The sequence below is a fragment of the Telopea speciosissima genome, chromosome 5 (genome assembly GCF_018873765.1).
Source record: "Telopea speciosissima isolate NSW1024214 ecotype Mountain lineage chromosome 5, Tspe_v1, whole genome shotgun sequence".
Lineage (NCBI taxonomy): Eukaryota > Viridiplantae > Streptophyta > Magnoliopsida > Proteales > Proteaceae > Telopea > Telopea speciosissima.
The window spans coordinates 65,491,794-65,515,915 of NC_057920.1; the positions used below are offsets into that span (position 1 = coordinate 65,491,794).

The 24,122-nt window shown below is 38.6% G+C and overlaps 2 protein-coding genes across 2 annotated transcripts; both read left to right on the plus strand.

The window, feature by feature from the left end:
* The first annotated feature begins 868 nt into the window (after window positions 1-868).
* Window positions 869-20,595, plus strand: LOC122663285 (inactive protein RESTRICTED TEV MOVEMENT 1-like). The gene is made up of 3 exons (XM_043858969.1): window positions 869-959; window positions 11,990-12,234; window positions 20,296-20,595. The coding sequence occupies exons 2-3, from the start codon at window positions 12,037-12,039 to the stop codon at window positions 20,593-20,595; spliced, it is 498 nt and encodes a 165-aa protein (XP_043714904.1). The 5' UTR covers window positions 869-959; window positions 11,990-12,036.
* Window positions 3,038-3,845, plus strand: LOC122663284 (inactive protein RESTRICTED TEV MOVEMENT 1-like). The gene is made up of 2 exons (XM_043858968.1): window positions 3,038-3,238; window positions 3,540-3,845. The coding sequence occupies exons 1-2, from the start codon at window positions 3,038-3,040 to the stop codon at window positions 3,843-3,845; spliced, it is 507 nt and encodes a 168-aa protein (XP_043714903.1).
* Window positions 20,596-24,122: the final 3,527 nt, after the last annotated feature.

Sequence of the window (24,122 nt, forward strand, 5' to 3'; positions counted from 1 at the left end):
GTGCTTCTCCGGATTATGCATTGTAGAGGATTTTAATCCATCCAGTGGATTGTCTTCAATTTTTTAAATGGTTGGGAGTCAAATATGCAATCATTATGCAATTAATTTGCTCATTATGTAATGAACAGTAACAACATAATGATGACCTTCAAAGGGTTTAAATATTAGGGTTTAGGGTTTAAGCACAAGGTTGTTTAAAGCAATACATCTGACATATCAAGTTGAGAATAAACAGGTTGCTGCTTCCAGGTAGTATTTATAGAAAAACCTAGAATTTTAGGTTAGATGAGCTTATACACCAGAGTCTTATTCTTTATTCAAGTAAACTTATATTAGAATATATAAAATAATTATAGAATATACCCAACAATAAAACCCTACGGTTATTTAAAAAAAAATAATCAAACTAAAAAGATTTGGGTGGCACCTTGATCTGAATCAGATTGTAGTTGTACTATTTCGGCCGCGCCATTGTGTACTCGGTGGCAATAGCCAATAGGCAGCGGGCCCGCAGCAATTGCAACTGATTAAAAAAAAGAACAGAATTTTTATGTTTTAGGAAAAAGATAAGTGAAGACAAAATCTCTCACCCCTATTCTCTTTTTTCCCTAATTTGGCCTGCACGCATGGAATAACCCATGCACATGACCATAACAGAATCACTTTAGCCTTTGTTTACTTTTGCTTTTAAAGATTCATTTCTCGTTCCTTCTCTTTCTTGCGAGCACACCAGCTTCTCTTTACTCTTCTGTCAAAATTATTTTTTTTTTCTTCTTTTCTATCAAAGATGAGTAGCTGTGGGTGAATCCTTTCTCCGAGAAGGAAAAATTTCCCCTATTTTTTTTATGTAAACCCCCCCCCCCCCCAAGTGTCCGTCTCTGAGAAAGGACTCTGCAAGTAAGGCTGCGACTAGGGACGGTCGACTTCTCCTGGAGCCCACGTTCCCTTCGCCGGAAAAGGTTAGTCTATTTCTTTCTCTCGTTTGATCAAACACCAGATTTTGGATTCCCGCCCAAAGATTATATGAACGAGAGCAGGAAAATGGCATATTATTATTTCTTGGACCAATGGATCTAATATCTCCTATGTGGGAGATTAGTTTAGGTCCAAATCTTGTATAAATGTGGATGTCCATTAATTACCTATAAATTTGAACTTAATCAGAGTTTTGGCCACGTGGTAAGGATCGAGCTCCTCTACGGCGCAAGGGTGAATCGAACATCTTCTGATGTGGCAACAATGTTTGCCATGTGGACGAGCTCCCATTTGGACAACTGAGTTATCGATCCGTGCAGTCCAAATTAGAGCTCGTTCACATGGCAAGCTTTGGTGTTGCGTCAGAAGATGTTCAGTGCACCCCTGGGCCGTAGGGGAGCCTGACCCATGTGGTAAAGCTTTGAAGATATATTACTTTTTTGAAATTTAAATAAGGGACTGAAAATACAAGGGAAATTTGTTAATACATGGGGTAGTGAAATTTGGCATTCAATTGTATGATTTGCCAAATCAGTCTTCCATGTGGTCCATTATGTGGGTAGTCTGTTTTGGATAGACTACACTAGCTATAAGAACTTTTACAACTTAAGATAGAAGAGAGTTTTAAAACATGATGGAAGCAATTAGTGTAGCTTTTGATTTGAATCAAATTGGATCGGAATTGGCTTGAATTAGTCTGAAAAAGCCCTAGAATTGGTAGATCAGAGGAACATTCTAACAATTTTGGTGTTTTTATCCTGGAATCAATCATATAGAATTGTCACAAATTGGGATCAGTGACTGCCGATTCTGATCTGAATCGAATAATTCTTGAATTCTGGAGAAAAGCCACTAAGACTTACAACAAACAAATTATCTTTTTTGATGAAAATGTAATCACACGTTTTTGGCAAGTTTTTAATTGGACTTAAGTGACCATATTTTCTCCTAAACTTTGATCGGCCTAATGTTTTCACCTAATCCGAAAAGATGACTCAAAGGGATACATTTATTATGATATCACTTTCAACTCAAGGTCAATGCACGTATATCGAAATTAAAACATGTATTTCAATAAAATTCCTCAATTATATGAGAATAGTGCCTTTTTTTTTAGTTCCCTATTTTTTTTTTTATGTTAAGCGATCTTCTAAACAGACGGGAGTGTGGGCCCACCCTAAATATCTCCCATTGTTCTATCTCTCCTCCTTAAAGCGTTCTTTTTTACCATTTTAAACTCGTTTTGCCATATGTTTTGCAAACATACGGAAAAAATGGTAAACGGCAAGCATTCCCGTTTTAAATGCATTTAAACACATTTAGAACATGTTCACGTGTTTTTGGCGTTTTTAATTGGACTTAAGTGACCATATTTCTCTCCCCCGAACTTTAATCGGCCTTGATACTTTCACCACCGAAAAGATGACTCAAAGGGATACATTTATCATGATATCACTCTCAACTCAAGGTCAATGCACGTATATCGAAATTAAAAACATGTATTTCAATAAAAATTCCTCAATTTATATGAGAATAGTGTTTTTTTAGTTCCCTATTTTTTTTTGGGAGCAGTTTCTATACGGAGTGTGCCTTTGTTAGTCCATGTGTCTATCTCTCTCCTCCTTAAAACAAAAGGCCAAATATGTCTTTTCACATGGGGAGGAAAGAGATAGACTCATGGGAGTGCTGCGTAAGACTCTATTTTTTTGCCGTTCCGGATATTGTTTTTCTCAACTGTAAATTGTGATTAGAGATAATGAATTACAGGTTAGTATTCTCTGTAGGGGAGCATGCCTCTACGTGCATGCGGGGCCAATGAGAGCGTGCATTAGCATCTTAGAGGATGGGATTTCTGCCTTTTTGAATTTGAAATCATATAGTGGAGTTTTTAAAATTAAGGTGTCGTTGGACATATTTTCTTAGAATGCATTACAGTTGTGGTTTTGCTCTTTTTCTTGCATCATAGAGGCTTGAAAATCTTCTCTTTCTGATTTTGTTGTTTAATGTTTGCATCAGAGGCTACATCTGTTACTATAACTTCTCTTTGGATCCCTAAAAAGGAATGGAGATGATGGTCAAGGTGTGTCCTTATGGGATAAGAAATCAGGGCGATCAATGGGATGAGAAAGGCCAAAGCATGCTAACCCAAATCTTCATATCCTATGACAGTAGCAGGATAAAATCCATACAGACTGCATACATTCTTGATGAGAAATTGCAACTATCTGATAAACATGGCGGAGATGGAGATACGTTCGAAACGGTGATCAAGTCAACACAGTAACACAAAGTTTTCCAGTTCTTCCATCTCTCTATATATGTAGGGATGTAAATGAAGAGCCGAAATCCGTTTAGCACTATCTGAATCCATCCAAAAGCTAAACGGATATGGATACGGATAGGCTATAGCTATCCGAAAAACTATATTTAGATGTAAATGGATAAAATATCTGATCCATATCCGTCTCCGTATCCGTTTAACACTATTCAAGCCGAATCCGATCCGTTTACATCCATATATATATATGAGAAGTGAATGACCAATGATTCTTTGTTTATTGCAGGTTGAGATAGATTACCCATCTGAGTTTCTTACTGGCATTAGTGGTTACACCAGTAAAATAGATTGGGGGGTGCAAGCTGTGATGTTTGAGACCAATAAGAGAAAGATTGGGCCGTTTGGGAAGGAGGAAGGCAATCACTTCTACATTCGGATGGGGACTAAGCAATTCTTTGGAGGATTTCATGGAAGTTCGGGCTCTGACTATCTCTACTCAATTGGAGTTTATGTGAAGCCTATCAATCCACTTTCAACCGTTGTTACTTCTCGGTCGAATCGAAGAGGATACAAATATGATTCTGATTATTGAAACGTTGGTATTATGTTATAAGGATACAAATTACAAATGGAGTTTGATGCTAAACGGAATATATATTATGCCGTAATCAAGTATTTCAAGAAGATATCCATCTTAAAATCTTGGAGTTCACCCAATCATGGTTTTAAGTATCAGTATCAAACTCGGCATATTGACCGGTCTGTAATGGAATTGGCTGAGCCCGATGCTGATACTTGAACGATACTGTTGCCAATGCACCTGATTGTGCATCGGACGGTACACCACATGTTGGAATTTTCCAAATAATAGATGTGGGATTTAGTCCCACATCGGCTATGGAGAAGTGTTTCATTTGGTTTATATATAATTGTGTGCTATTTTCACATGTTATGTTTGGAAAAGGGTTGTACGGTGCACTTGTGGGCGAGGACGGTGACCGTCCAAGCACGTGCGTGTGCCTGAGGCACAATGTGGCGTACTTTGCACGTGCGCATCGTCGCAGTATGTCGCCTTAATCTTTTTGGGATTGACGGTGTCTGATCAAAGGGTGCTTAGGTTCAATCCAACCGTTGGATCGGTGGCTGACCAAAGTGGGGGTGCAACCCTTGGTTCAACGTTGAGCCCAATGCTTGCAGCCCACACGTACAGCCATGAGAGCCCAGCCCAATAGACATGACCTATCATGGGTCAAGCCATATGAGCCAATGGGTGTGACCCATCCGAACAGGCTCTGTGGGCCTATAAATGGGCCATGAATTCTCTCAGTCCAATATCATTAAAAAATCTCGATAGCTTCACGATCGTGTTCTTGTCTCGCAACCGATAATGATCCACTGATTTATCTTGGGAGGCGGGTTTGCTTGCAACCCTTTGCAAGAATAGGAGGGTGCAAATACTGTCTTAAGGACAGAACGACCTCGTTCGACTCAGGCCATCTTTCTGTCTTCTTCCTTTTCATTCCAGTTTTCTTACACCACACTTGAGAGTGGATTAGTGTGGTGCATCGTCAGATGCACAATCAGGTGCACTGAACTTGAGAGGATAAAAATTCGGCCAGATATTTGGATTAGATTAACAATCAGTCGATCCAATATGATTCCACTCATGTATATGCTAACCACGTGGTGGTGGCAATCTAGAAATGAAAAAAAAAGAAAGAAAGGCAAATCTTCTAGGAGGGAGAGAGAGAGAGAGAGAGAGCAAGAGTTTGGAGAGGGAGGGGCCGAGGGGGGGTCGAACGGGTGATCAGAGAGAAATAGAGAAAGTACATATGTGAAGGTGTGGCAGACAAAGCCCTATACATGTCCACTTTGATTTCTAACATTTTGTCGGGTCCCAAAGTTCCAAACTGCGTATGTGTCACTTCTATCCAAGTAGCAAGTGGGTTTGGCCTAGAGATTCTCTAGCATTCCATTTTGACCCTGCTTTTGACACTGGAAACTTGGCCAATGTTCGCTCCAACCTCCAACCCATGAATACGGGGAGAGTTGAGGGTTGAAAACCCAATGTTGTAGGCAAGATTCTCCAAGAGAAAGGGAACAATAATGATTAATCGCACTTCCAACGTAGACTCTTCATTACCATCCGGAATTACAGAAAGATTAGAGTTGTAATCGATGGCTACTATGGAAGAGTGATGAGCATTAGGCCCAAAAACTTTCCTACCATTATTGTCCTTCCTTTACCTTAGGAAACATGACTTTTCACCTGCCTTTGCCAATTTCTAATGGTGAAACAAAAGTATAGGAGGATGGGATAATGGGTCTAAAACACTCGATACCAAAAGATCAAGAGTTGGAGTCGATGAATGACGGATGGACGGGTTGAGGCTCAAATGGGGATCAAAGCATCAAGAAATGAGCAAAGAGAGATGAAAAATCTTTTCCCAAGGCAAAACTGTGATTCCCAAGGTCAAGAATCCGTCTTAAAACAATGGCGAGGGGTCCTTCTAGGATTTGGATCCTCTACTGCCGAGCTACACGGCAGGACCGTGCTGCCCAGACACGGCACTGCGTGCAATGTCCGCCTTACCCCTGCCCAAACACCTTGCCTAAGTGGGGGTAAGGAGGTCTTTGCGCACAGCACCGTGTCTGGGCAGCTCAGCAATAGAGGATCTAGATCCATCCTTCTATTATTTATAGAAGGACCTGGACTATGGCGGCCCCGCCAAACCGTACATATTGACAGACTGTACTTTTGGGCCTTTTTTGCAATTTTGGATTTAGATCTTCTACGGCCTCGGCTATAGCAGCCATCTTCCGGCCCTGTAACATGAGCGTGACAGCTGTAAAGTGTGAGATCTAACGGTCTGGTTTTAAAACTTTTAACAACTTTGAGTTAACGGTTTAAGTATATGGCAAACCAAGATAGAGCGGTCTGGGTTTACCAAGTAGGACTGATCTACAATTAAAACAAAAGAAACGACTTTCTCTTCTTCCTCCCATCATCCCATTTTCAGATCTCAAAACCCTAGATTGCATTTTCCTGAGCTTTGTCTTCTTCCTCCTCGTTCGAACCCACCCCCATTGTTTTCCTCCTCTGGCTCCTTTGTGACGAAATCTAACTCTCTTCCTCCACGATTCGTCTACTTCTTTCTCAAAGCCACAACTGCTCTTTTCCCCCTTCTTCTCACCGAACCCAAAGCGAGGAGCTCTTCTTCCTCCTCGAAATCAAATCATCTTCCTAGGAAGTAGCTCTTCTTCCTCCTCCGAAAATTCTTGAGGTCGAAATTTGCCTCTCTTCCTCCCTTTGGAAACAACAGTGCATCTTTTAGATTGTTTTTTGGTGTGAGTCGAGTTTGATGTTCCCTTTCTGTCCTTTGTTCTTTGAGCATGAACTAGGAAGTACTATTTATGCGTATGGTTGGGGATGAAGGAATATGGTGTTAAGGAGTCTTGGACTAAACAGACTTATGGTTGGGAGTATAAACCCATAGAATTCGGAACAATGAAACCAATAAATAATTAGAATTCGGAACAATGAAACCAATAAATAAAAATTACTTTTAGGTACGTAAGAGCTACATAGTTTTTATAGCATGAGATGATGGTAACAGTGTCATTTGGTGGAATTGGCTAATGACCTGGGGATGTGACAAAATTTTGACAATTGATTACTTAGTATGTAGGTGTTGGAGGAATCTTCAAGTGTTTGTATGATGATATGTGGGAGACCGAGGAATCGGTAGAAGCATTGTCCGATGCAAGTTTACTATTGGTATTTGGATGAATCGCTTGGTGTGTTTTGAGCGGTGGTAGTGATGAAGCTGTTCCCTCGTATATGATCGGGTTCTTCAAGAGAGAGAAGATGAGAATATAGATGGTGCCATGGTGCTCTGAGGCTGGTGGGAAGGCTTTTACAATATCGCTAAGAAGGGGCAATTACTATCACTACCCTACACTTAGCCTATATTTATTAAAACTATCCTACCTTAAACTTCTTTTCTGAAACTACCCTGCTTTTAAACTTTTACTTCTCCTTCTACCCTCATGTTTGTAAATACCTAGATTGCCCTTCCTTTTAACCTAGTAACTTGCTAATTTATTTAACATACTATTCATCTTCTACTTTTTACTATTTTTGTCATTAAAATAGTAAAAAATGAAAGCACCCACCCGCTTATTCTCTCTCCCATTTTTTTTTTCTTCAATTTTTCTATTTAATTAATTTTTCATTCAACATTTAATCCTCATTGTTCTTCTTAATGCAGATCATGGTTCTAAGTATTGGTATCGTATCACCTATATTAGGCGTAAGCGTGGTTTACTAGTCACCGATACCATGTAGATACCGTATCGATAGCACGGTACGGACAAGGGTAAAATGGTAAAAAACTCATTTTTAGAGGAGATTCAGGGGTAATTTTGCCTAATACAGCTGATCCAGGCCAATAGCGTATCGGTTGTGTTGGTTATCGATACCGTTACCTCGACATCAGTGCACTAAAACCATGAAACAGATGGACTCTCTTCAAAACAGCCCACTTCTTCTCTCTTTTCCTCTTCTTATTCAATGTACTTTATACTATTTTTTAAGAGAGTCGATCTGTTCCATAGTTTTAGTGCACGGTATCGAAACAGTATCGATAACCCGCAATACCGATACGATATCGACACGATCGATTGGATTGGCCGATCAGTGCAAAATTACCCCTGAATCTCCTTTTAAAAATGAGTTCTTTGATCATTTCACCCTTGTCAAGAGACTTAGTACCATGCTACCGGTATTAGCATGGTATCGGGCATCTGATCTAACAACGTACATCGCCCGACAGGCAATACGACACCGATACTTAGAACCATGATCGCTGAAGAACAATGAGGATGAAATGTTGAATAAAAGATTGAAGAAAAAATAACAACAAAAAAAAAAAACTAAATGGAGTAAAAAATGGGAGAGAAGAAGCACAGTGGTGTTTCATTTTTAACTATTTTAAGGATAAAAATAGTAAAAATAGAAGATGAATGGTAGGTTAAATAGATTAGCAGGTTACTAAGTGAAAAGCAAGGGTAATTTGGGTATTTAAAAACATAAGGGTAGAAGGAGATGTAAAAGTTTAAAGGCAGGGTATTCAGAAAAAGTTTAAGATAGGTAGTTTTAGTAAATATAGGCTAAGTGTAGGGTAGTGATAGTAATTGTCCCTTGTAGGAATGAAAAAAGACTACCTGTATGTGGTTATCTAGCGGAACAACAAGATCTTCAAGAAGGTAGAACAAAACCCCACCAAAAATCCACTTAGTCTTTTTTGGATACTCTACAGCACGGCTGCCCATCCTCCTTGTGTTGCGCAGACATAGGGCCACACGCAAAACCGCCTTACCCCGCCCCGTATCTATGCAAGAGAGGCGGGATGGCAGCCACGCCATAGAGGATCTCGAGTCCTTTGGATCTTCTACTGCTGAGCTGCCTCGTCCTGCCATGTGCTGCTCAAACACAACAAGGATGGAAATGACAGCCTTACCCCTACTCGCCGCCTTCCGAGTGAGGATAAGGCGGTCATTTCCCCTGTGCTCAGGCAATACAACAGAGGGCAGCTCGGCGTAGAGGATCAAGATCATCAAATGAATGATCACTTTCTCTTTACTTTCTGATGGGAGCTAGCTTTGACCCAACTTCCAAGGATAGGGTGCTATCATTCTTTTTAAACGCAAATTTATTGTAGTGTACTAAATATCAGAAACCAAGCATAGAGGTACGTTATGAAGGAGTTGACGGAGTTGTATCATTGGCTGCCTCCATTCTGGATTATGGATCATATTAAGAAATGGTTGGTAGATTTAAAATTATCCCCCCTCCCCTCCCCTCAATTTCATCCCATGATGTAACTCATAGTATTGAGGATGATTCTTTAAATCCTTCTTCTCGTTTCTTACTTGTGTTCAATTTTCTTGTTTTAATCTGTGCAGAACACTGTATACCTGGATTGAGTTTGGCAGGATGGTCCTATATCTTTTTGCTACATGGTAAGTTCACCTTTTCTGCTGCAGGTTATATACATTCTACTAACTCTTTGGAATCAGACCTTTTTAGTATTCGGACAAGCCTTGACCATGTTGCTAGTATGCGGTTGAAGATTAAAGAAATGTGGTGTTCAAACAAACAGATCACTGATGTTCTTCCATCTCCAACCAAGTTCCTTTGGCCTTGGTTTCTCATAAAAGATTTGGCCTATATTTCTGATATGTCATAAGAAATATGTTTTGATACTCAAGGAGATACTTTGTTTAGCTTTAGCCATGAACCTGGCTAAGTATGCCCAATTTAAGAACATTGTATATTTCTCTAATGTTTGATATTATCTTTCATATTTTACCATAAAAAAAAAGTATCATTGGTTACCAAAAGTTAGAAGCTTGGACAGACTCTAATGGAACTAGCACAATGGCTCACTGCTCACCTCTCCGGACACTCTTATCTTTGGCCGAGGAAGCTATATCTAGTTCTCTTTGATGTTCCTAATAGTTTTAAGTATTTTGATACTTTTTGTATTATGAAAAAGCATAGGCATCTTATTAGATAGCCCAGACATTAGCTACAAAGGCTAGGAAACTCAAAACTCGGCTTGTAGTATGAACATTATTTGGAACTTCCTCTCCTATTAGTTGTAATTAGTTTTAATTAAACTAATAGGAGGGAGAGAGAGAGAGAGAGAGAGAGAGAGAGAGAGAGAGAGAGAGCTATTCTCCGCTAAGTTCTAATTACTTAACTTGTTGGATAGAGTTTCCCTTCAATCACAGTGAATGGAATCCTAATCCCATTCACCTCGGAGCGGGAGAAGGCAGGAAAGGGTATCAAGAGGGTGTTTTGGAAAGATGCTAAAACCTAGGAGAGATTTGTGAACACTAGGATGGTGGCTTCCATTCACCAGGTGGTAGAGGGAAACTTAGTCCCAAGAGGAGATGAACATAAAGGCCAGCTTCTTTCACCAGCCCTTGATAAACTGAACCAGAAACATATACTAAACCCTTAAAACATGAAACATATTTTGTCATTATAATTTTCAAATGTAATATTTAGGTTACTGTGGATCAATGGAAGCGCACGCACAAGGTGGGACAGGGCAGTACTGTCAACTATGTTTAGGCGTAGGAGACGCGCTGTCCTAGGGTGGGATTTTCGATTTTTGTTCTTTTCCCCGAAGTTAATACATTAGGCACAAGAACCATGCTGGCCATTTGTTTAGAGAGGAGTCCGAGGACCTAAGTGGGGTGAGAGAAGGGATAGGAATTGAGGTGGGAAAATGTTGATGTGGCATTTCAAAATCCCACTCCAATCATGTTTGGTTAATTTGGGGGTGATGAATTTACAAAAGCTCAGGAGACACCATTAATTGTTTTGTCTACTGAAGTGGCACTTCAAAATCCCACTCTTTTGCTATCGAAAGCAAGGTTTAAAATCCAGGTACCGGACTTGATGTCGATCATGTTCGATACCTTTTCAAATCGGTCAGGATCAACAAAAAAAAAATGCCCCCCAAAATCGTTTTTTTATGGCTCGGATCATGTATCGGCCAGAGTTGGGGTGTTGTGATCTTGGAATTGGATCGATCAATATTGGTTATATCGGTCAGTATTGGTTAAAATAATATAAAAAATAAAAAATAAAAACTTAAAAACTTTGAAAATATCCAAAAAAAACTTCAATAAGATCGGTCAAAGATCGAACAGTATTTTTTGATTTTGTAGTCGCTCCATCAGATCGATCATAGATTGGTTGCATCTCGAGATCGGCTTCGGGCGATACGAATCATGATCCAAAATTCCACCAAATTGGTGGAACTTTAATTCCTATTCATGAAAAAAGTAACTTTACCTCAATTTTTCTATCTGAACAATATCCTACCTACCAACATGTGAATCCCATCTTCCACCCTACCGTCCCTTCTAAACAACAGGGTCAACACAAAGTCGGAAAGGAGAATAAACAAGTTGATTTTAGATTGTTCAGTATGGGACTTTAATCTTAAGGGAGTAAGGACTATGGATAAAGGCATATCTAATCTCGAGGAACATCTACGGCTTAAAAAGCTCGAGTTAAAGTTTGTTTACTTTTCTATTTTGAAGGAGATAATTTTCCGGCTGGGGGTGAATACTTTCCCCCTCTTTTTTAATATAAAACCTCCAAAATGTCCGTTGGATCCAGTATCCAGCGAGGCAGTGGCGAGCGACGGTGGACTTCTCCTGGAACCTACTTTCCCTTCTCTGAAAAAAGGTTAGAATCTCTCTCTTTTCTTTCGTTTGATCAATATCAGATTCTAGATTCCGACCAGAATCAAAGCTTATGAAGGAGAGCGGGAAAATGATTTGTTATTATTTCTTGGACCAATTAATGGAAATGGCTTACCTCACTGAAACAAGAGCGGGAATCAACAAGGTTATATTAATGAAAAGAAGGATATATCATTAAATTACACTACTGATGTAGCAAATCCAATAATGCCTACAAAGTGTTTGGAAAAAACCTCAGAGGTTAGAAAACTGAAGTTTCACGTTTAATCTTTTCATACAAATTGTTGAGTGAACTTCCTTTTCTACATGTAAATCGCAGTCAGTACTGAAGTCTGAAAATTCCATAGAATCTAGGAATGTATGTGTTTTTGCTCGTTTGTTTTGCATCATAGTCTCCAAAATCTTCTTCTCGATCTATCTGATTTTGTTGTTTAATGTTTGCCTGAGAGGCCTGCAGTTGTTAATATTAGTTATCTAGGAATCCCAGAAAGGGAATGGAGATGATGGTCAAGGTGGGTCCTCATGGGACGAGACAGGGCAATCCCTGGGATGACAAAGGCCAAAGCATGCTAACCCAGATCTTCATTTCCTATGACAGTAAAAGGGTAAGATCCATACAGACTGCATACCTTGTTGGTGGGAAAGTGCAATTATCTGATAAACATGGCGGAGATGGAGATATGTTCACAACGGTGAGTCAAAAACAGTAACACACAAAGCTTTTCAGGTTCTTCTGATTCCAGAATATATATATACAACATTAGAGAAAGGCCAATGACTCATTTTTTCTACTTAATTTGCAGGTTGAGATAGATTATCCCCGTGAGTTTCTTATTGGTATTAGTGGTTACACCGGTTCTCTCTGGGGTGATTATATAGTGAGGTCTTTGACATTTGAAACCAACAGGAGAAAGTTTGGGCCGTTTGGGAAAGAGGAAGGGACACACTTCTGCATTCAAATGGGGGCTAAGCAGCGATTCTTTGGAGGATTTCATGGATATTCGGACTCAAACAATCTCTTCTCGATTGGAGTTTATGTGAAGCCTATCAATCCGTTGGAGGAAACCAAATTACATCCTTCAACCGTGAAGGTAAGAGTGTAAGAATAGAAAAGACTACATGGGTTGATCTTAGTATTCCTTTACATTGCTCCAACGGATGAATAATTGTTCTGATTGTTCAATTATTGTGCTATTCAAATAATTGTGATATTGTATTCACAATTATCTTAATAAGAGTGATATTCAATTATGATGATGAAACCAAATTACAATTATCTTAATAAGAGTGATATTCAAATAATTGTTCAATTATTGTGATATTCAATATAGAAAAAATTGTTTGAATATCACAAAAAATTATTGTTCAATTATTGTGATATTCAAACAATGTTTTTCAATTATTGTGATATTCAAATAATTGTTCTGCTTTCATCATCATATTCACAATCTTGTTCAAGAATTTTTGCATTGCTGCCTTCACCATAATCACCCAAGATCAATACTTAAGAGACCTCCCCCAATTAAAAAAAAAGTGGCTACAGGAATTAATCAATGGAATAGTTGAAAAAAAAGGGGGAATGGAAGGAAATTTCAGTATCCAAACCTTGAAAGGCTCATTGTCTATTTTGAAACTAATTCCTGGGTTGTATTTCAGCCAAATTGGGAAACCCCCTGAACCAAAACAGAAAACTTTGCATTAGAATTCAATACACGCGGTAAATCCCTGAGAAAATGTGGTATGGAGATGCATTTGGAAGCTGAAACTGCACCCCAAATTCAAACTGTTCATATGGAAAGTTCTTATGGGTAGGCTTTCTTACCAAATCTCATATCAAAACCTTTTTACAACATTGATGACCGATGTTGCCTATGTAACCTTGAAGCAGAAACCGAGTGACACTTTCTCTTATCTTGTAATTTCTCAAAATAAATATGGGCAGCAAGCTCCCTTGGCTTAGAACAGAGAACCTCTGTGCCTCCAGTGTTATGGATTTGGTCCAAGAATTTCTAAATTGGATACATTCCGAATCCTAAGTGTCGCTTGCATAACTGTGTATTTCCTGTGGTTATCAAGGAACAACAAGATCTTCAAGAAGTTAAAACAAAACCCTACCCATATCCTCGAGTTAATCTCCCGATGGGAATCTGAGATGAACCTTGTATCTAATAATACTCCACTTAGTCTTTTACCTAATCTACCACTCCAGGAACACAAACCACCACCGTTATCCTACTACCAAGACCTTCAAATGAATGATCACTTTCTCTTAATTTCTGATGGGAGCTTTGACCCAACTTCCAAGGATGAAGGATGGGGTGCTAGCTAACATGTTTTTATTAAAAGCCAATTTATTGCAGTGTATATGGATTTTGGTTATGCAGACTGAATACTAGAAACCGTGGATAGGGTGCTGAATTAAAGAGTCGACGATGGAGCAGTATCATTGGGGTGCCAAATGTTAGAAGCTTGGACAGACTCTAATGGAACTAGCACAATGGCTCACCTCTCCAGACACTCATCTTTTGCCATGGAAGCTATTTCTAGTTGTTCTTTGATATTCCTTAATAGTTTTAAGTGTTTTGATGATTTTTGTATTATGAAGAAGGATAGACATCTTATTAGTTTAGCCCATACATTAGTTTTATATAGTTTTTCCTTTCATTAAAAAAAAAGAGAGCTTTCTGGTGGTTCTCTGCTCTGTTCTAATTATATAATTTTTTCTAGTGATAGTCATATTTTTCATTACCCAGAGTTTCATTCAGCCCAAACATAGGGGCCAATCAGGAGATGAAAATAAAGGTCAGCTTCTTTACCAGCTTGATAAACCGAACCAGATCATACCTATCCTCGAAGGAATACTACACAAAACAAGGTTTGGAGAAAATTAATACTAAACCCTTCGAAGATGTGTTCTTTTCTATCAAAATAAAAATCAGATAAATAGAAAAACATGCAGAATTTCCATTGCAAAGGCTTGTGTCCATTCCAAAAGACAGGTTTGAATAACATCCAGTTGTATTTGTTTTATGGGAAAAGGTTGGGTTGCTAGTGGTATACCATATGTGTCTATCTCTCTCTCTTGCCCCTCTGAAGGGTAAGGGAGACATTTCAAAGGGGAGAAGAGAGAGATAGACACATAGGTTGCAGATGTTGAGCTCACGCACAGGTGTTGGGGGCTCACGGTGTTGTAGGTGTGAGTGCGGATGGGTCGAGCAGGTGCTGGGGTCACAGGCAGGTGTGAGGCTGGGGTGAACAACAGGTTTTGGGGTCGTGGGTTTCAGGCTGGAGCAGAGTGTGAGCATGGATAGGTTGAGGTGCACGATCACAGGTGCTGGGGTCACAGGTTTTGTATGATCGCGGGTGCAGGGGAAGATGGCTGGTGTTGAACAGGCTGGTTACCTAATCGGTGCCATCATTGGAGCGGCGAAAGGGTCTATTGGGGGAATCAAAGCTGCTGAGCATGGGGATACCCTGAAGTTAAGGATCAATAGGGTTTTATAGGGTTTTAAATTCTGGTGGCCAAATTGGAAGAAGGTATTACGATAGAAGAAGAAGACAATAATGTCATTCTACCCTACCAAGGGTATATTGGTCTTGAAATGTCTAAGAAACTCTTAGGCTGTGTTTGGTAACATTCTGTGGAACGTGTTTTTCTGTTCTGCGAGAACAGAAAAACGCAACAGTAGCGTTTGGCTTTATGGTTCATTTTTTTGTTCTTAAAGAATAAACCGGGCAACTTTTTATTCCCTAGAACGACTTGGACGAAACAAGTCAGAGGTGTTTTGTTGTTTTGCGGAACAACTTAAAGGGCACAATTAATCGAGAAAAAACTCAACTCATCGCTGCCAGTCGAATTGCTCTTCACCATGGAACGAACGAAAGAACACTCCTACAACTCCATCCGCGATTGAACGACTCTTGCAACTCCATCCGTGTAAGACAGTAAGCTCTCTCTCTCTCTCTTTAGAAACCTCAGATGCCCTGAGGTTCTCCCATGATTTGGGAATCCACAAGCATTTCCATCAGATCACATCTTTGTTTGATTGATTTTTCTCCACTCATGAGCTCCATTATTTCTTTACTAGTAGACTTCCAATTTGATAAAAGGTTAGTAGAAAGGAGCGAAACGAATGAACTTTATGCTGATTCAAATAAAGAAATCAGATTTGATGAAGGATCATACCCATCAAGCCCCTGCTACTAAATTGTCGTGCATAGAGGCCATACTTTGATCATGTTATGGGTTCTCTTGCTTTAAGTTCAAATCTATTTTCAGTTTCAGTTTGAGAAATCAGATGAAATATTTTCTCTATTTTCTTGTATATGTGTCACTAGTTACAATGAGAAAGATTGGGTAGAAATGAATTATATTTGAGTTGTTATGTTGCACATACATGGCTGTCTTCTTCCCTCTTTCCTATTCTTTAGATCACACTACTGTAGCCAATTTTTTGAAGTAATTATTTGATCCCTCTCCCTACTGATTTTGCAAACAAAAAATCCTACCCTGCTGATTTGATTATCTCACAATGCAGATATGTGCTCTATTCATCTCTCGGTTGCTCTCGACCTCTGCTCCTTTCTCCAAAACTCCAAACAAAAAGTATAGATAGTATATATGTTGTTTTTGTTGTCATAGAGTCCTTATGATGGGTAACAATGTGAGTTTGTTATTAGAAATAGATGTGGTCATCTCATGAGAAAACTTGAATATGAGAATTGCTAGTGTTTTCATAGAAAAACTTGAATATGAGCTTGATAAATGGTTAGACTTAAATGAACTGATGAGAAAGTTGATTCAGCTATGTAAACATGTCCTTGCAAATTGATGTCTCTGTCTAATCTTATGTCATTGAATGGGAATGTTGAAGATGGTTCTTCAGAGACTGACATACGATGAAGAATCTGATTTGTTTAGAAGAGCATTGGTTGTAAGAGGGTCTTGTGCTCTGTTTAAGAAATGATATCACTTTCTAATCTAGTCATTCAACATATAAAAGATTTTGGATATGCATTGAATGAATCCACACAGATGAGTAGTTTATAGGTTATGTTGGTTTATTGATTTTGTTAATACCTAAATTCCTATACCATATCCTCAGAACTATGGTGAATTGAAATGAAGTGATGAGACTGGTCAAAGCAATTCCCAATGCCTTGAATTTTGTGAATTAATCCAAAGAATGAGATTTCAGATCTAGATAATCGGCATTCCATTGTTTCTCAATTCCTACAGAAACAGAAATCATATGGAGAGAAAATGTATGTGGTCGATTGGCTCAAAGGAGAAATAACGATCAAGAGTAAATGAGAGTATAGTTGCTGAGAGGCGGAAGCCAGGGGAAGGATGCCTCCTACGATTGTTGCCTCTTCTGGATTCTCATATTCCATGGACTTTTTCCAATGACTCGGCCTTGAGATGATTCTGAATGCAAATAGGACGATAAGTAATTGGAATTTGGATGGAGTCACTATTAGGAATGGTGGGTCTTGCCTCCGGATTGCAAACTGTGTAGATCCAAAGAGATGAACAGGGGAGGAGGAGGGAAGAGGGCGGAGGTGGGGGCTGCTTGCAAGGCGGTGGACCGGGAGTGTGGGGCATACTGGCAGGGCGTCGACCGGAGTGGGGCCGGGGGTGGTGGAGCGGGCAGGTTGGTGCAGGGTTCGGGCAGCAGATGGAAGAGGGGGTGGGTGGGCGATATAGGGAGGGAGGAGATCCACGGGCGAAGGGGTGCAAAAGGAAAGTGGTGTCGAGATTGTAGAAGGTGTTAGGAGAGGGAGTTGCAGATCACGTTGGGTAGGGGCGGGAGTGAGAGATATGATGAAGGCGGGGAGAGGGAGAGCCGAAGACGGGAGGGAGGGAGAGAGAGAGTGAGTGATATTACAAAAAAGTATCACTTAAGAGAGAGAGAGATTTTGAAAGATTAAAAAGAAAAAACAAAAGTGGTTACAACAATCACTATTGAAGGATAAAAAAAGGAAAAAACAAAAGTGGTTACAACCATTGTCCGTGATATATCCGACATTTCACGGTCTAAAAGTTGGTTAATCTTTTGGGATTGGTGTGTGGTTTGGGTGATTACACTTTCATGAAGAAAAAAAAATCATGATTCGTGATCTCGGTATCGGTTGGATCGGATTGGTCGATATAGATCAGGATCGCCTAAACTCGGGCAAATACGATACTTTTGTCCCTGTTTTCTTATTAAAAAACTAACTTTTTTATATTTTTATCCCGTATGTATAATTAGATCGGATCGGTATCAGGATCGATCTCGATCGATATAGATCCGATCCGACCAAAATCAGCTGATCCAATCCGATACCTCAGACCATGGTTACAACATTCGAAGTAATATATTTATCGCTGAATTTTAGCAAAAACAAACAAACAGCTTTACCCAAAAAATAAAAAAAAAAACAAAGCGTTTGCATCCAAGTCATTCTTTGCTCTTTTTTTTTGTTGTTCATGTGCTAAAGTACCTTTTTCATCTAGTTTTGATTTCACATTTCATGGAATAGCTTGTGTTGTCCCCTCTTAGATCTTGCCCTTTTGAATTTTCAAAGACTTTGAAACTAACTGAGAATATACTTCACGGTTTTTAACTCTATATGGGGATAGTGTATTCTAGAACTTGAGGACTACACCTTCAGAACATCATGGATGTCAAGACTTGTGGCAAAGTCTCATGGCTATTTGTAAATTCCAAGCTCTACTTGATGGTGGTAGAGCACTTGGAACATGAGCATGTTCCAAGGAAATGGTGGTTTGAATCCATCAAGAGCCAAATTTCTTTAATTATAAATTTCTTGTAGATATTGTAAAAAATAATTTCAGTAATTTCTTCTCCCTTCTGCTTTTTGTAAAAATTAATTTTTATAATTTTGTTTTAAGGTTAGTTAAGGGGGTAATGGCTTTTACAAGTGTTATTTGATTTAGTAATGAAGGTAATGATATTATTGCATTACTAGTAAATGAGTAAGAACACGTTTTACCAAATACCATAGTTGTTTTGAAACTGAAATAGATTTGCCAAATGATTAATTACAGAGTTCTAGACAAAGAACACTATTCCAGGTCAAGAACAACAAACACATTTCTAATACACCCAATCTTGACAAATAACATTACCATAACGTTCGTAACTAACGGAAACAACTAACGGATTGAGTTTATTTATTAATTATTTTAAAAAGTGTATCTCAGGAGAGGTACGTGTAGAATTCCTGATTAACAAAAAAAAGAAGCAGATATAAAGTACTAAGTCTTGCCATTCCAATGGTGCGTCTAGGGTAATTCTCCTATATTTTTATCATCTGCGGTTCCCCTGTCTAGAATGGTTCTCTAGTGCCTCTAATAAAAGTCGGGTAGTGTATTTGATCAGGGGGTGGAATGATTATTTTAACCCTCCTATGAGAGGAACCGCACAATCGTACCGATCAACAAACCTCAAGGGATAAAGATCCAATTCTCCTGAAAAATAAGTCCAGAGGATTCAGAACTTTTTTTCTGATTTCTTTTCTATCAGAGTTTTTTTTTTTTATCTTTCTTTACCCCAAAAAAAAAAAAAAAAAGTTTTTTTTGCCTTTGTTTGTTCTTCTATTCCATCACAGGTGAGTGCATGGGTGAAACTTTTTTCTGTTTACTTCTCAATCAAAGTTTTCTTTTTCCTTTTTTGGTTTCTTCTTTTCCATCAAAGATGAGTGCGTGGGTGAATCCTTCTCCGAGAAGGAAAACTTTCCGCTTCTTTTTTAATTTAACGCCCCAAAGTGTCCTTCGACTCTGAGACTAGACTCTGCAAGTGTGGCAGCGGCGAGCATCGACGGTCGAGTTCTCCTGGAACCTCTTACGTTTCCTTCGCCGGAAAAAGGTCAGAATCTCTCTTCTTTCTATCGTTTTGATGAATACCAGATTCTGGATTCCGACCAGAATCAAAGGTAATGAAGGAGAACGAGAAATTGGTTTGTTATTATTTCTGGGACCAATTCTAAAGGGAAATGGCTTCCTAACAAGATTGGGAATCAACAAGGTTTTATTGCGATGCTAATGAGTGTGTGCAATCTCGTTAACTTCCCTGCCTGCTACTGAGGCATCAAAGATGCACCTCTCGAAGTAGGATTTCCCAAATGGGAAATGAAATCTGTAATAAGATTGAAACTCTACCTTTCCCAATCTTCTTACCCCCTACGATGGCTTGAGTTACTTGTTTTTGAATCGGACTCCACTCTAACTAGGTCATAACCTTCTTTTTAAACCATGGAATCACCTAAAGTTAGTTCAAATTTGGGATGTGACCATATGAATTTATTTTCTTTTGCTTTCAGCTCCAAAATCTTCTCTTTCTGATTTTTTTTCTTCTGTTCAATCTCTGCCTCAGAGGCCCTGCAGCTGTTAATAAAATAAGGGATTATCTATGATGGTCAAGGTGGGTCCTCATGGGTTCAGAGAGGGCAATCCCTGGGATGACGAAGGCCAAAGCATGCTAACCCAGATCTTCATATCATATGACGACAGTTCATGTATAAGATCCATACAGACTGCATACATTCTGGATAAGGAAGTGCAACTATCCGATAAACATGGAGGTAATGGAGATCTGTTCAAAACGGTGAGTCAACAACACAGTAACACATAAACCTTTCCTGTTCTTTCCATGATTCCAGAATATTATATACAAGAGAAGTGAAAAAGCCAATGATTCCTTTTTTTTTTTTTTTTTTTTTTTTTTTGGTTCTGATTAATTTTGCAGGTTAAGATAGATTATCCCTCTGAGTTTCTTATTGGTATTAGTGGTTACACCGGTGCTCTCTGGAGTGATTATATAGTGAGGTCTTTGACATTTGAAACCAACCGGAGAAAGCTTGGACCGTTTGGGAAAGAGGAAGGGACGCATTTCTGCATTCAAATGGGGGCTAAGCAGCCAGTTTTTGGAGGATTTCATGGAAGTTCGGACTCAAAGTATCTCTTCTCGATTGGAGTTTATGTGAAGCCTATGAATACGTTGGAGGGTACCAAATTACATACTTCATCCGTGAAGGTAAGATTGTAAGAATGGAAAACACTACATGGGTTGATCTTTTAGTATTCCTTTACCCTGATATTCAAATAATTGTTCTGCTTTTTCAGCATCATATCCACAATCTTGTTCAAGAATTTTTGCATTGCTGCCTTCATCATAATCTCCCAAGACCAATACTTGACAGACTTCCTTCCCTCCCTCCCTCCCTCCCAATAAAAAATGGCTACAGGAATTAATCAATGGAATAGTTGAAAAAAAAAAGGGGGAAAAAATGTTAGGAAATTTCAGAATCCAACCTTGAAAGGCTCATTGTCTGTTTTGAAACTCATTCCTGGGATGTATTTCAGCCAAATAGGGAAGCCTCTGAACCAAAACAGCACACATTGCATTAGCATTCAATATAGGCCACCCAAAAAAGAAGGGGGAAGGTAAAAAAATATATGTAACTAGATCCTCAAGACAATGTGGTGTAGAGGTGCATTTTGAAGCTGAAACTGCACCCAAATTCAAACTGTTCATATGGAAAGGTCTTATGGGTAGGCTTCTTACCAAATCTTGTATCAAACCTTTTCTCAACATTGATGGCCAATGTTGCCTAGAGTGGCCCTTTCTCTTATCCTGTAATTTCTCAAAACAAATATGGGCAGCAGGCTCCCTTGGGCTCAGAACAGAGAACCTCTTAATTATCCAAGATTTTCTAAATTGTATACATGCTGAATCCTAAGTAATAACAAACTCCAAGTTAATGTGGATTCGGTCTCGAGTCATCTCTTATCTTATCCCTCTCTTACTCATATCTTCTACTACGAGTATGTCTCTTGTAACAATTGTTGCCTAGGATATAGGAATTGAATAGCTTGGATCAAGGAGTTAACAAACTCCATCCACTTGTATAAATTCATGCCAATACGTTGATACGATTATCAGCTTGAAACACAAATCTTATTCCACATCACAGGGTGTTAGTGGAATCTCCAAGGAAGAATTCATGGATTTCAAGAAAGACATATTTGCGCAATTGGAGATGATCAAGAAGCAGAACGCTGAGACCCACACTCGCCTTATTACTACAAATGCTCAGGCGGATGAGGTACACAAGCAAACAAAGGAGCTGGTTAGGAAGATGGAGTTTCTGTAAGAGCAATATTCCCTAGACCCCGACCAGGAAGAAGAAGAAGAAGAAGATGATTGGATTTGATTTAAATCTCTTTATTTCCTTTCACACTTTAATTTGACTATGTAATTCTGATTATGAGATGTAAGATGTTTTAAATACTGTGAGCTCTTCGGTTTTACGGGCTTGTTTTAAACAATTTAGGACGTAGGAGGATGATGAATGTATTCTAATACTTACTTTTGTTATAAGTCAGTTGTGGTTAATTTATATTTATTTCGATTTTGAGGTATGTGTTGAAGAATTAATTTTCATATTCTTATCCTATAAAATTTACCTTTGTTTCTATTATTAATGTGTAGGGGCCAATCCAGGAGATGAAAAGGCCAGCTTCTTCACCAGCTTGATAAACCGAACCAGATCATACCTATCCTCTTAAGTAATACTACACAAAACAAGGTTTGGAGAAAATTAATACTAAACCCTTAGAAGATGTGTTCTTTTCTATCAAAATAAAAATCAGATAAATAGAAAAAAAAATGCAGAATTTTAATAAAATTATTCCCTAGTTGTTTTGTTTGTATTGTCTTCCTGTTCCCTTTCCCCCCTCCCCCCTTGTCCTAGTGTGGTGTGGTTAATTGGGCTTGGATTTAAGGAGCCTTTTGGGCCTATTTGTGACTTTTATTAAGTCATGGGTTTTTCTTAGGCCCAACATTAATTGTATTGTCAAAGACATTATCTTTGGACATGTCTTTTCATATGGGGTGTGTCCATATGTAGAGAAAGCCCAAATTCATAGTTATGGAATCTCCAAGGGAGATTGAATCTTAGTCATTTGTTTTGGGGACACACCCTCTTGTAAAGACCCTTGAAGATGTACATGCACATTTATAAAATGGGGTGGTGGTTGTCATTCTATTCAATCAATTCAAAGCTTGTTTTTGGAGACCTCTCTCTCTCATTAAATTTATCTTCTTTGTTTTCGGATTTGTTGAGCCCCTTCCTATCTTGGTAAAAATCAAGAGTGAATGCAACACTTCTTTGATTACCCTTGAAGTTGTTTTATCTTGGAGGTACAATTACAATGTCCTCATTTTGCATTAAGAGGGATTTTTATTACTTTAAGGAGAGAGTCATTTGAGGCACGACTCCACCTTATTTGAAGCTTATCATTGAAGATTGGATTGCTAAATTCAGTTCATTGGAGATTAATTCATTTACTTAAAGATAAGTTCATGTGCTTGAAGTTTGATTCATTCACATGATGCGGGGTGCATCCCCTTCATAAGTAGATATTTTTCGACATAAAACTAAGTCTTATATTCTCATTACTTCACTATTCAACCATATTAGATTACTACACATCCAATCCTCCATCTTTGACCTTCTAAATAATCATACCAATAAAAAAATGGAGAGGAAACCCAATGAATTAGTAAAACAATAAGTGAGGAAGCTCTAAGAAAGAAATGTAGAAAATGAAGCGGGGAAAAATAACCAGTTTTTAAGGGGTGAGGGAGCGAAAGAAACACGAGAAGGTGGGATGCATGTTCTTACCTCCGTCGTCAAAGTTTCCCTAAAAGAATGAACATGTAATGGCAAGATGAAAACCCTAACCCTGCAAACCTGCAATGGTAAGGGCAAACTCAAAGATGAGCCAACATTTAAAAATGGAAGGGGAAAATCAAAGATGATGATTGCGGGAGAGGGCTCAGAGAGAGAGAGAGAGAGTACCCTATGTAGAATCGGCAATGCAACAGATCGGAACTCCAGAGTTCGTAGGGCTATAGGAGAATGAGAATGGGCGGGAGAGATTGTTTGCAAGTGGATTTGGGTGAGATTGAATTTGGGGGGAGAGAAATTAGGGCTCTTGGGCTGGGGGAAGAAATGAAATTTGTTGTAGTTTTGTTTCTATGGTTAAATGGTCCTTTGTTACTGCGGTTTTAATTATTACCGCATTAATAAGTATCTCATACCACTACGCTTTTTAAATGTAGTTATGTTTCTGTAGTAGGGTTCTCTATTATTAATGTTTTTTAAAAATCACAACAATAAGTATCTCATATTACATGTGAAGAAATCACAATATAGGACATTTATAATTGCTGTTAAAAAAAAAAAACACAGTTAAAAATACGTAGTTAGAAAGGTATTTTGTTTGTATTGATTGTTACTAAACATGAAATATGATATTGATTCATAAGCAGTAAGGGATCTTAGTATAACACAATGGACAAAATTGTTGCACAACTAAATATATGCCATCAATCAATTGAGATTCCATTGTGAGCACATGAACCAGTCCAAAAATGAAATTCCCACAATCCTATTTTAATATGCGGAAGAGTTCTTTGTTCTTACATCAACAAGGGACCAATAGGAATGCACACAAAAAAAAATCAATTGAGAAAGAATTTCCATCTTTCATGGGTATGGTAGTCAT